At 57.1% G+C, this 13181-nt stretch overlaps 2 protein-coding genes across 5 annotated transcripts in view; one reads left to right on the top strand and one right to left on the bottom strand.

The window, feature by feature from the left end:
- Positions 1–7220, bottom strand: part of TPO (thyroid peroxidase) — a 36316-nt gene extending 29096 nt beyond the window's left edge. For 2 of the 3 annotated variants that reach the window (XM_071221589.1, XM_045189546.3), the window contains exons 1-2: positions 818–7220; positions 162–580 (exon numbers count right to left, since the gene is read on the bottom strand). In XM_071221589.1, coding sequence (XP_071077690.1) covers positions 162–172 — 11 coding nt within the window. In that variant the 5' untranslated portion in view covers positions 173–580; positions 818–7220. Of the gene's footprint in view, positions 1–161; positions 661–817 lie in introns of those variants that run through there. The other variant, XM_053924648.2, reaches the window with a different exon arrangement.
- A 104-nt stretch (positions 7221–7324) lies between these two features.
- TMEM18 (transmembrane protein 18) lies at positions 7325–11670 on the top strand. 2 transcript variants are annotated; one of them, XM_024552432.4, is made up of 5 exons: positions 7325–7921; positions 9091–9211; positions 9805–9859; positions 10479–10572; positions 10661–11670. In XM_024552432.4, the coding sequence occupies exons 1-5, from the start codon at positions 7499–7501 to the stop codon at positions 10754–10756; spliced, it is 789 nt and encodes a 262-aa protein (XP_024408200.3). In that variant the 5' UTR covers positions 7325–7498; the 3' UTR covers positions 10757–11670. The 2 variants fall into 2 exon arrangements, with proteins under 2 accessions (XP_024408200.3, XP_045045479.1); XM_045189544.3 differs by lacking the exon at positions 7325–7921 and adding an exon at positions 8211–8370.
- Positions 11671–13181: the final 1511 nt, after the last annotated feature.

Here is a 13181-nt window from a genome sequence, read left to right on the forward strand (position 1 = left end):
ATCCGTTCCCCTGCTCATAGAGCAATCTCAGACTGAGCCCGCCGTTAGACAAAGCACAAGATTCAAAATCAATCATCTATGCTTCCCAACTCTTTGCTTTCCTGATCTCGGGCTTCCCGTGGCTGTTGATGGAAGCAGCCAGAAAAGGGTGATGTTTTTACCTGGCAGACATCTCGGTGGAGGCCGTGGAGAGCGTTCGTCACCTGTCCATCGGCTGTGCTCAGAGACACTCCCCTGTTGGCCTTCCCTGGACCAAGTTACAAGTTCCGAGGGTGAATTTCTCCCAGGAAATGGAAATGGCACGTTTTATAACCGACCTTTTCTCCTCCCCTGAGGCACGGAGGTGGGTGGGAGGCCCGGGAGCTCCTGTGGCTGGGGCTGCTCTGAACCGTGACCCTTGGTTGCGCCAGCGCCTGGCTGCCTCCCTATAAGCCAGCTCTGCGCTCCGACACCCACTCAAGTGGCCGAGCTCGAGAGGCTCCATCCCCGTGGTGACGAGACGTCCCAGGGGGTGTCTGCACCAGGCGTCCAGCGCTGGTCAAGGACAAGGCCCAGGAGCGGCCGAGCCTCTGGCCACGCACTGGAAAGAAAGCAAGCACAGGTGTTGGGGGAGAAACCCACTGAAATGGACCCCTGACACTTGCTCTTTCCCCCCCTGCTTCTCTGAGCTCAACACCTATAATAAACGGAGACGTGGATCGGGGGTGAGTGAGCAGTGTGGTACACGGATGACGTGTTAGAGAAGCGCACCCCGAACCCTGTGCAGCAACACCAACCGGGCTCCCCCGAGCAGATTCAATGAAAAAGGAGGACTTGCCTTCCAGGGGGCGACCCTCTGAGTCAGGGTTCGGGGACGGGAGGCCCCTGCAGCGTCAGGCCCTCCGCCGGTCTGGGGAGGTGGGTCGGCTCCTCTCCAGGCGGCTGATGGTGCTGTTTGCTGAGCTTCTCCGTCTCCCACGACATCTCAGGTTTCTTAACAAGTCACCTTCTTTCTCCTCCCCTCTTTCCGGAGTTACTCAAGATGACCGTGAGCCCACAGCAGAGGCAGGTGAAACTCCACAGCGTTAGCACAGGCCCCAGGCCCAGAGCTACTCTGAGGCTGGACAGAGTCAGGACCTGAGTTAGAAAGGACCCTCTGGAGGCAACAGATGTTTGGGGGCATTGCCACGGCCCACCCAGCAAGATTACACTAGCCAGAATCAGAACCTGCTTAGATTTTCCCTGAAATGGGATCTTTTAATGGGTCAGTTCTGGTCGCCAGCGTGTCTGGTCCGGTGATGACCGACTCTGAAGGGGACCGGGCCCTGGGATTCCAGGGCTGTGTTGGCCACGGGCTCCTCCCACCATCCTGAGGCCCTTTGTCAGAAGTGGGGACACATGGAGACAGACCACCCTGGCCTTGTCCTCAAGCACAGCGGTGCGCCCCCACCACGTCCAGGGTCACTTTGAGAACAGGAGTCTGGAGCCTTTGTTTCTTCACGAGACCCCTGCGTCCCCTGCCAGGCAGCCCTGAGCCATGCATGCTGCCCCATCACCACAAGCAGCATCCCACCCGGGGGACCGACAGGAAGCGGTGACCGTCCTGCGGCGATGACGGTCGGTGCTGGGACTTGACCGGCTGACGTAAAAGTACCCACAGGTCACGGTCACTCGGCCATGGTCACATGCACAGTGTGTCTCCCAGGCACTCACATTGACGCTCTGCACACAGACCCCGCCCCTGGGCAGAGGGAAGCTCTGGGACAGGTGCCAGCCACCTGCAGGGCTGTGCGTGGGTGCCCCGGGGACCGTGACCGTCCTGTGTGGTCCGCTGAGCTTAGGAGTTTGCAGGCCACACGTCACAGCACTCTCTCAGGGGAGGGCTCAGAGCAGCAGCCCAGCCCGCAGTGGACATCGGTGCAGCGTCCCACGTTCCCTCCTGAACCCACATGAGCAGCAGCTGTGACTCTGTGGCACAAACACGGTGTTGCTGATGTCACAGAAATGGGTTCGACTTTGAGTCGTTCACACCAGACGGCTGCTGTTGTGCTGGCTGCTGTCACTTTTTAATTTGCCAGGCTGAGGGACAAGCGGTCGGTGCCCCAGACTAAACAGTCAGGTGTCCACATTCTCACTGTGCAGCGGCAGGAAGTCGCTGCCCTGGGATCGTGGTCCCGGACCTCACTCTGTGCGGCCGCTGCTCTTAGAGATGCAGGAGGTCACCTCGGGCCACACCCTGGGGGGCGTCACACAAGGACAAGCTGCCTGCAGCAGCCTGAAGCTGCTGGGAGGGGTGACAGGGACTAGCGAGGGGTGACAGGACCCACGGGTGTCAGGAGGGGCCCAGGGCGGGGCCGTGCCCGAGTGGTTTATGAATGTTCTGGTGATTTACGTCGGCATCGTGTGGTACGAACAGGATATTTAGTAGGAGGGACTTCTTTGTACTTCTGTGGCTTGGGATTTTCCCCACAGGGACACAAGATTAGACTGCTGGCATGTTTTGTGGAAGAAAACAGGCCTTTCTAAAAAGGCTCCTTTCGGCTGCGTCGTCGCTGACCGACTTGGGCAGACCTGGAGGAGGGCCTGGGCGCAGCGAAGACCTGGGTCTTGCGGAACGAGGTATGGACACACACACCCCTACAGGAAAGGCACGAATCCGGGCCGCGGGGCCGCGGAGGAACTGCATTTTCGTCACCCTGCTGCTTGGATGCTTCACATGCCACCACGGAGCCCCTTTCGGAAACAGGCACGAAGCAGAGTCACAGTGTTGTTGGTTTTTCACTAATAGCTGGTTACAGCCTCATGTGTCTTCGGAGACCCAGGAGCCCCCGCCACGTTTACCAGCATTCCAAAGGTGAGGCTGCCGAACGTGAGAGGGTCCCGTGCCGTCGGGATGGAAACAAAGGCGAAGGAGCCGGCCAAGGCCCGGGGACACTCGGCTGCACGGCAGAGCAACAACTCAGCTCAGTGCGAATGGAACAGAAGTTGTGAGACTGTCTTGCTTCTCAGCGATGACTACCCTCTGCCGCGCTGTGTTTCTCTTCCGACTGCCCCTGTGACGGACCAACACGGCCACACACCCCTGGGTGGGCTGGGGGCGGAGTGTGGTCTTCGCTGGCCTCCTGTGACCCCGAGAGGAGGCACAGGTTTCACCTCACAATGGAGAGCGAGGACAGAGGTCTGGACGCACTGGACCCCTGCCAATTCTGATCAGTGATGGCGTGCCGCACCGACCGTGCCAGCGTGTGTGCCCGCAACACACACTCTCAAGTGGAAAGTGGGAGGGGAAAGCATGCCCAACAGCAGGTGCCGTCTTCTCCCTCACAGTGTGCGTGCGGCAGAGACAGCACGGCCGGCAGACGGCCCAGCAGCGGTGTGAACAGAGCAATGGGCCGTTCTGTTTTCGGTGGAGTCTGCTCTCCAAAAGCTTCCTCGTTGCCGTGAAGCCCCCAGAAACTGGTGCGAATTGGTCCGTCCAGAGTAGCTCCCAGTGCACGGGCGGATGCCGAGGGACCAGAGCCCCCACCCCTGGTGCGCCGGCCAGGGCGGCACTGTCCTGCGGGGTGTGACCTGTGGGGGTCCCGCTCAGAGCCACACAGCAGCAACGCCTCCTAAGTCCACGCCGTCTGTCAGGTGTGCCAGAAGCTTCCAGAAGCTTCCTGCAGTGAGAGCCACTCACAGGCTCGCTGAAGCCAAGTACCCACGACACTCTTGTGCTGGTGGATCCACTTGTAAAACAACAAAACAAAACAAGAAAAACTGTTTTATAAAAACACCATCCCTGTGTTTCAGAACATTCCGTTTCTTCTAAGAAAACAGAGGACCAAGGCGCATGAGCATGGATTTGCCCAATTCCGGCTGCTCCCCAGACCACTGTCTGCTCTGCACCCCGAGAGCCAATGCTGTGGGTCCCCCAAAGTGAAGGCATCAGCCTCCAGCCTGAGTGCGAGCTGGCGCGGACTCAGCTGCACCCTGAGGCCCCCGGCCAGTGGGGTCCGTGCTCAGTAAAGTCTCGTTGGAACTTAATGTCTCTAATAATTTTCTTCAGGGCTCTGCAAGCAGTTAGAAAAATCACTTGTCATCCTTTATTTGAATTTCACAAAGAAAAATGGGTGGAGCACCTGAACAGACACACAGCCCGCCAACAGACACAAGACGAGGAGCTCAAGGTCACTCACCATCAGAGAGATGCAAATTACAGCCACAGTGAGGCAGCACCCCACACCCGCCAGAGTGGCTGTTACCAGTGAGTCAACACACAGCGGTGCTGGAGAGGGCGTGGAGAAGGGGGCCCTGGTGCACTGGTGGTGGGAATGCAGGCTGGTGCAGCCGCTGTGGAGACCAGCATGGAGTTTCCTGAAAACATTAAAAGTAGAGCTACCCCCGTGACTAAGCAATTCCACGTCCGGGTAGATGTGCGCACCCCTACATTCATTGCAGCGCTACCCACTGCAGCCATGGTCTGGAAGCCGCCCGGGGTCCGCGGGCCGCACGCAGAGGGCGTGGCGCAGCGACGAAGAACGGAGTCTTACCTTCGCAGTGTGACGGACCTAAATAAATGCCATGTGATTTCCCTTACATGCGGAGTCTAAAAAAGCCCCAAACTAAAAGCAGACAAAACAGAAACAGACTCACGGATACAGAGAGCAAGCTGACGGGTGCCGCCCCCTTTCCCCAACCAAACGCAGCGCCACCTGTTTGTCGGGGCCAGAACGCTACGTGCGTCTCTAAGGAAAGCACTCACCGTCCGAGGCTGTTCCCCGGATACAACCTCGGTGCTTCTCTCGCTGCCGGAAGCATGAGCTTTGAACCGACTCAGAACTGATCCTGCACTTGTGTGCATTCCATTCTAAACGTGATGGGAGCCAGATTCTTGGCCTGAACTCTAATAAGTCATGGAAAACTGTGGAGCATGTTTCAACAGTTCTTATACACAGTGACTTTGTTTTTTATAAGACAATTGCTTTTATTGATTGATTTGAGGGAGGGCGGGATGGAGGAAGGGAGAAACACCCATTTGTTGTTACCCTTATCTGTGTACTCACTGGTTGGTGGTTCTATGTGCCCCGGTTGGGATCAAACCTGCAACCTTGGCCTATGGGGGGAGGGGAAGGGGTGACGCTCCAACCCACTGAACCACCCAGCCAGGGCCTACACACGATTTCAAACTTGTTCCTGTTTCACAACAGATATTTTTATAAAATATGTTATATTTTACTATGCGATAAAGGCTCAGTGTCAAAAACTAGAGAAATTTTTAAAAATCCACGTAGTTATTGCCCAAGGAAAGTGTGCAGAACCACGGGCTACACTACTTTTAGTTCACAGGACTGAGTCCTTCCCACACACCACACTTTAAATTCCGCATTTGAAAATCCTCCAGAAAACCCTGGGGCTGCAGAGACACGGCCTCCCCTGCCGGCCTTCCAAACACCAGCTGGAAACCTCCCCCAGTACCTGCTGGCTTAAGAAAAAAGGAAGAAAAGGGAAGTTCTTCAACTGATAACATGCCAATATTGATTCCATTTCCCCAGAAAAGAGAGTAACCACACCTTCCTTCTCCTTTTGCATGAAAGGTCCTTGTCTAGTAACACGTTTGCAGTAATTGTGTTTGATTATGTGTGTTCCTAGTGACAGGGGACTCCAGAGTTGGAAAATTTTAGCTGAAGGGGAATAGTTATAAGCCTAGTAGGTAATGCATATGTTAAAGCTACTGTTTCAGAAACTACCGACAAGGTCCATCCTGGCTCCTGGGAGACACGGCTGACCTCCTGGGGCACTGCTGAAGATTACCGCCTGGGGACAAGTGGAGGCATCTGGGCCGTTGTTTCCGGGAGCAACAGAGACCACCCCTCCCTGGGAACAGCTAACTGCCCAGGGCGAGAATGCTGCAGCTTGTCTTTAATCTAATCTCCCCTGACTTTCAAAACCCCTCACCTCCCTTGTGCTGTTATAAAAACGCTGGCTTGGAAAGAAAATGCAGGACGGTCTGTTAGGGTGTGAGCCCTCTGTCTCCTCAGATCGCAGGCCATCTGAATACAGCGCCCACAGAGATTCAGTCCCTGTCTCTGCTTATTGGGTTTGGTAGGTGACAGGCAGCCCGAACGCTGGTCTTTTCCAGCTTCACAAAGGGCCTCTGTACAAAAATAAAACTCCCCAAATAAAAACCCCAACAAAATAACTACTACACGAGCTGTCGTGAGAGGCATTAGCTCGTTCACATCTCAAACATTTTCACAGCCCACTATCAGCTGTGCTGAAGGCGGACAATGAGCAGACGAGGCATGACTGACCCCCAGAGAGGGTCCGGTCAGACGGGCCATGAGGCCCCCACAGTTACAGGCTCCGTGAGCAGTGACCTGGAGATGCACTGAAAAAATAAAAAATGAGATGTTAAGTGTGTTAGATTTTATCTACAAAGCTTTTATTATCCACAATTATGAGTTTTTCACGTGCACATTTAAAAATAACCACAATTTTCTAAAGGCAAGCTAATAAAGAACTCACAAATAACACATTTAACTATTCCATGATGTTCAGAAAAAAATGTCTCTCCATTTAAAATTAAATGGCATCGACTAAAACCTTAGTTCAACAAGTACGTGTGTGAAAACTCATTTTGTTGCAAAAGTGGAGGTGCGGCGGTGCCCACAGCGGCCTCATGCTGCCACCTGCTGGTACCCGGCTGAACTGCGGCTCAGCACCGTGGCCGCCTCCGCAGCCGCCCGCGCGACTGTTCGGAGTTTGAGCGCCGCTCCGGGCACTGGGGGCGGCACCCGGGCTCTGGGAAGAGGCGGAATCACCTCCTCGGGCGGACGTGTAAGAGGATAAGTATGTCAGCTTTGCGTGAAACTCACTATAGATGCCACGTGCGGGATCATTTTAGGTATTTTTGCATCTTTCCTCCTAGGTGTGTGCCTGACTTTGGGCAAAGGGGAAAATCTAGGATCGAAAACTAGGTGGGCACTGAAATCAAAGGGGCAGCAGTGGGAACAGAGCGAAAGGGCAGAGAGGGCCATGGGGCAGAGTCACGGACAAGAAGCCGACGTAACCCTAAGAAGATGCTAGACAGGAGGCAGCACAAGGTCGGGGCGGCACCTTTGGCGCGGCGTCTCGGGAGAAGGGGACGTATTCGTCACAGAGCAAGCGACGATGGCTGGGAGGAGGAAAGCCTGCCGCCAGTTTTCATCGCATTCAAGTCTTAGGAGAGGAAAGCTCCAGGGAAGACGCGGGGCTGAGAGAAGGACGGTGGGAAGAGACGCGGTAGGAGCGGGAAGGCGGGCCGCGGCGGGGACTGGTAGGCGCTCAGCCCGTTCCCGTTTCTCCCACGAAAAGTACAATCAACCCGCACGGCTCTCTACTGCTTCACTGTGGTCGGCCCTGACTTCGCATCGGCGTGCACACCGTGCGGCCCCAGGTTCGATACGCGGAGCCCGCGCCCCCAGCTCAGTGGGGGGACAGGGGCCGCAAGCACGGGACTCCGCGGGCAGCAGCGCCGCCATCCACTCCGCCCCGGGAGATGCGCTTGGTCCCCGGGGACGGCGCCCAGGACCCTGAGCCGTTGCCTGGCCGTCACTGGCTGCACCACATAGCACCGGTCCGGCTCGGCCATCAAGGCGGACCCCGTCCCGGCCGTCCTGTTGGTAGGGAACCTGTGACGGCCCGTGAGGCACTTAAGGACCAGCTAGTACCTCTATTCATTTTACCACCTGAAATACCGCGAGATGAGCATTCGGTAAGCGTTCGCAAGGTAACCCGCCCACTTCCACCAACGCAAATCTCGCGACACAAGAGATCCCGCGAGAGGCGACGTCGGAGACCAGGCTGCCGGTATCCGGTGGGGTTGGCCGGACGGTGGTGCGCAGGGCAGGTTTTTACGGGCACAATGCCGTCCGCCTTCTCAGTCACCTCTTTCCCCGTCAGCATTCCCTCCGTGATCATGGTAAGTTGGCGGCCACCTCCGTGCTGGCGGTTGGGGCCTCCCTGGCCCAACCGCTTTCCCTGCGTCCTCCAGGGACGCCATGGCCCTGGACGGAGCCTTGGAGGTGACACCTGGGCGTGTAGTGGGACCTGGGCGGTGATCGCGGAGCTTCCGGGAGTGGGGCCCGGGTGCGGAGCTTCCTTGGGCGGGGCTTGGAGGGTGAGGGCGGGGCTTCCGGGGTGGGCCGGGCCGGGGTGGGCCGGGCCAGGATGCCCCGGGGCGGGACCGGGCAGTGGGTTGAATGGGGCGGTGCAACGGCTACCCCGGCGTCCCAGTCCCCTCGCTGAGTGGCCCCCGCCGCTGTGGCTCCTCGTGCGCGTTTGTGGACGTAGCCCGTGTGCAGCTTCCCTGACAAGGCTGCAGAGTCCGTAGTGTGGACCGTGCGGGAGCGCGGCTGCATCATGCCTGAGGTCCGTGGGCTCTGAGTCCCGTCCGGCTAGGTCTGGAGCTGGGGGAAGGGGAGGGGCAGGGCGTGCGTGGGAGCACGGTGGGGGATGAATCTGAGTGTGGTGGGATCCTGAGCTCCAGCGGGATCCTAAGCATAGGGTGCGGACACTCCCACCCATAGGGTCGAGGGTACCTGCGATGGCAGCACTGCCTGCGGGGAGCGCTGCAGGCAGAATTTGGGAAGAATAACGGCTTGTCTATTAGAATGACTTAGTTTTCCAAAGCCTTAAGTACTGAGGTAAGGAGCTTGGAAAAGCAGCTTTAAGCGGGAGTAGTCAAGTGCATCTACTGAACAAGCCACTTCACTTCCTCCTCCCCTTGTGGGAAGGTGGCCCTTAGCTGGTGCCGGCTTAGAAGTGTGACTCTGCTCCACACACCCAAGGGGCACGTCGGTGAGGCCCTCAGCTGTGCTCCAACGTTAAACTGGGAGTTCTCTTCAGATCCCTGACCCTGGTTGCCATGGAGGGGCTCCTGGTTCCCCTCTCTTCCCCTCTCCTCTTCCTGCTCCCTCCACTGTTTTGTGAGGCTGGGCTGGGGGCGGGGGCCTCTCTGGATGCCTTGCTCAGGAGTCCCAGGAGCAAGTACTCAGGAGTGGGAGGCCACTGAGTCCCCACTGACCCAGGAGAGGTGTGGCGGCCCCGCGGCAGTGGACGCTGATGAGTGTCTGGTGGTGTGCCCCACAGCAGACGGACTGGACCGAGCCCTGGCTCCTGGGCCTGGCCGCCTTCCACGTGCTCTGCCTGCTGCTTACCTGCCTTTCCTCCCAGAGCTACCGACTGCAGGTCGGGCACTTCCTGTGCCTCGGTGAGTAGAGTGTGCGGGCCTCCTGCGTGGTTCGGGCTTTGTGCCTTCTCAGTGTGGAATGGAGTCCAGAGCCCCGACCCCTGTCCCACCCTCCACTGTGAGTCTCAGGTTCGCCCTGGTTCCGCTCTTGGGAATCAGTCACAAAGATAAAGTAAACCGGGCTGGAAAGGAGTCTCCTAGGCACTGCCTTCCCAGGGAGGGGCCCTGCCATCAGAACTACGAGCTGAGAGGTGGGCAGCGGTGAGGACTGGGCTGCACAGTGTCACGCAGGCCTGATCTGTGCCTGGGGACATGTATTCGGCAGGACGGCCAGTGAGCTCCTGGTCTTCGGGCAGAAGACCCGGGTTCCGGTAGCTGTGTGTGGTGTCTCTGACCACGCAGACTGTGGCGTGTGTTGACCTTGGTTTCCTTCCTGTTAACTACAGTCTTACAGTTTTGTGGTTTTTATCTCACGTTATGTCTAAAGTAGGAACTACGCTAGCCAGTTCCTCACACGGGCTCTCTTGTTGTGTTTGCACTAAATACGCATCTGCAGAGACAGTGTCTGTAGTGATCTGTCACCTCAGCTCTGACGTGGCTTCTTTCCTTTGCAGTGACGTTGGTCTACTGTGCTGAATACATCAATGAAGCGGCCGCCATGAACTGGAGGTGAGCCCGCTCGCCGGCTCGGTGGAGACACAGCTGTGTCCGCGTTGCTGAGCAATCCCAGCTGAACCCTGAGGGATGGGAGAGGGGGCGGGGGGCTGGTTCACAGTAACTTCAGCTGCGGAGTAAGGAAGTGGCGTGTGGTCGAGGGTGTGCTGAGGCCTTTCTGCCCTCCCGAGTCCACCATGTCAGTGTCGGGCCTCAGCCCTGCCTCCCCCTCCCTCAGGAGCCCCTCCTGCTCCCAGCTGCACCCCTACGTCCTCACCCAGGGCACATTAGGACCGATGCCAGATTCACTGCTCACACTGCAGCTCAGGGACAGGTCTTTACTCTGCTTCAGAACTGCTCCCCTCCCCCACCCCTGCTACTGCCTGGTGCTTCCGCGTCACCTCCCTGTGCTGGCCTCCCTGCGCTGGCCTCCCTGCTGTCCTCACCAGGGACCGGCTGCACCTCCCTCACAGTGGCCGTGCAGTCTGCTCCCTGACAGATGAGGGGGAGGGCCGCCGGGGGCGGTGGGGCTGCCCTCCTGACGTAAGACTCCTCCAGGGCCTGACGGTGACTAGAGAACGTCATTAAAAATGTTCCGTTGCACCAAGTAATTTTTAAATTTTTCTTGAAACAGGTTATTTTCAAAATACCAGTATTTCGATTCAAGGGGGATGTTCATTTCCCTGGTGTTTTCGGTGCCGTTGCTCCTCAACGCCGTGGTCATCGTGGTACGTACGTGGCGGACTGCGGAGTCCCGCTTTCTCTCTGTCTGTGATTGTTTCCCGATCTGAACGCTCTTAAAACGGTTGTTTTTAGATTATGTGGGTACGGAAGACTTTGAACGTGATGACTGACCTGAAGAACTTACAGGAGAAGGTAAAAGAAAGGAGAAGGAGGAGAAAAGAACAATGATGATGCAGTTGCTCTGCTTTCCTGGGAGATTCCCCGCCACCGTCGTTGGGAGAACTGAAGTGCAGGCGGAGCAGCGCCCTTCTCAGCGGCCGCCTGTGGTCTGCAAAGACGATCTTTCATCGCGACTCTGTTTGGTCTGCTGCAGGTTATGCTCAGAGACTCGGGTTGTCTTTCCCTCGTTTGTGTAGCACGGGGTTACTGCACGAGTCACAGCATGTGACGAAGACATCTCCCGAGCGGTAGCGCCCAGGGCGATGTCTCGGTCGGCCTGTACGGTACGGCACGCCACGCCCCGAACCAGCGGTGGGTGAGCTGCACGGCTGCTCTGGAAACGAAGCCCACCTGGAGCTGGGGGGACCTTTCTGGAGCTGGTTCTTGGAAGAGTCACTTAGCCAGCCGAGAGCTGACACCCAGCTGCGGCACGATGCAGGTGGGCGGGTGGTTTCCTCCCTGGGCCACTGCACGGCTTTCCCCACTGGCAGAGAGGCGCACCGCACCGCCGGAGCTGTGGCCCAGGGTCAGACCAGGCCCTCGGTGACTCCTCACAAACCCCAGGGGTCTGTCCGCACGGCATAGCTGCTCCCCCACATGCTCTTGTGGGGCAGTCCCCCTTGGTGCTGTCGACAGCTGAGCCCCTGGGTGCTTAGCACCACCAGGTGCACTCTCTGAACAGCGTCACTTCTGTCATAAACCAGTGGATTTGAGATCATAAAAACCGACACGCAGTGGCTGCTCACATCGCGGACCCTCTAGCCCTGGCGTTTAAACCCAGCACTGGTGGTCTGCATCCAGGACTTGGGTGTCTCCAGTTAAACTGTGTAAACAATGGATAATGCTGAACTAAGGAGTTCACACTGTGTCTGTAATTAGTGTCAATTGCAAAATGTTGAATCAATACAAAATCATTAAACTAATGCTGCTGTGCATGCGTGGGCGCCATCAGCTGCCACACTGTGTGCCAGGCTGCCCTGTGACTCTGCCCAGTGTCGTGTGGCCCCAGGGCATGTGGTACTGCGTGGTCACTGAAGGGGAGGCCCCCAACACTGCTGAGCCTCCTACGTGCCCCCATGTGACCTGACCCAAGGTGACAGCAGTGCCAAGGTGGAGAAACCCGGAGGGACCTGAGACCTAAGTCTCGAAAAGCACGTTGCCCCTGAGCCTCGTGCAGCGGTTCTGGGAGGCCGGTTCCAGGAGGCCGGGCCTGGTGTACCTCACGGGCTGTGCTCCGGGCAGACCAGACCCGGGCTCCCGGGCTTTTTCGTCACGAGGGCTGCCCGGGACAGGCCGTCGAGTCCAGGCTCCACGGGAGGGAGCAGGGCAGTGCTGTGAGTTCGTTTTCCAGGGTGAGAGCCCAAGGAGAGACACTTGGCCTCCGGCCGTTCCAAACAGGTGTTTAGGACGCGCCGCTGGAGGAAATTCCTTCCCGAGTCTCAGTGTTGTTTTAAGTGTGGGTCACGGGAGCGGTGTTACCGGTTGTGTGAGGACAGGTGAGGGCACACAGACTGCCTGTTTCGATGCCCATGTCACGGACGATGGTCGGTGTGGTCTCGTTCCTGCCAAGCTGGAGCCCCAGCCTGAGAACGACAGCTGGGGAGAGATCCTCATTTTAAAAAAACGGTGATTGATAAAGGAAAGGCTCTTGATTTGGGTTTGAAAAAATGGTCAGTTGTCCTAATTTTAACGAGATGTGTTTTCCTAAGCGAAACAGTCTTCACGTTTCACAAAGGAAAACAATGTGCTTGTGAACATTTATACTCAGCGGCTGACACCTTGGTAGATTAAAATTAAGTCCTGGAGGTCAGGTCGTGTTTTTCTTGCTTTTTACTTTTTAAGGTTTCATTCATTTATTTTTAGAGGGGAGGGAGGAAGGGAGGGAGGGAGAGGAACATCAATCGGTCCTGGCCCACAACCCAGGCCTGTGTCCTGAGTGGGAGTCCAGCCGGCGACCCCTTGCTGTGGAGGCTGGCGCCCGGTCCACGGAGCCACACCAGCCAGGGCCAGGTAGTTAATGTTTTATAGACAATTGTGAACTTGCAGAAAAGAAATTATTTCCTGAATTTTAACATTACTTCTTAGGAGTGGCTTGATAGAATCTTGTAGAAAAATCTGGAGCTTTTAACCTGAAATGCCTTCCAGTCTCTTAGCAGTGTGTTAAACTTTTGTATTGAACATAAAAAATGACCTAAATAAAAATAGCGTCCCATGTGAAGCCGGACCTGAAGGGGGCCGGGGGCGCTGCCGTTTGTCCCGGTGTGTTGGGAGGGAGCGTGTGACCTAGCCCGTGAGTCAGTAGGACTTCGGGAAGACCCCCGACACAGAGCCTCCGTCTCACTGTGCCAGCCAACGACTCAGGGGCAGCAGCGTCACCAGCCCTGGACTCATGTCAGAGCCCAGAGACTCGGGTTTCCACGGCAGTGGCAGGCGA

The sequence above is a fragment of the Desmodus rotundus genome, chromosome 5 (genome assembly GCF_022682495.2).
Source record: "Desmodus rotundus isolate HL8 chromosome 5, HLdesRot8A.1, whole genome shotgun sequence".
Lineage (NCBI taxonomy): Eukaryota > Metazoa > Chordata > Mammalia > Chiroptera > Phyllostomidae > Desmodus > Desmodus rotundus.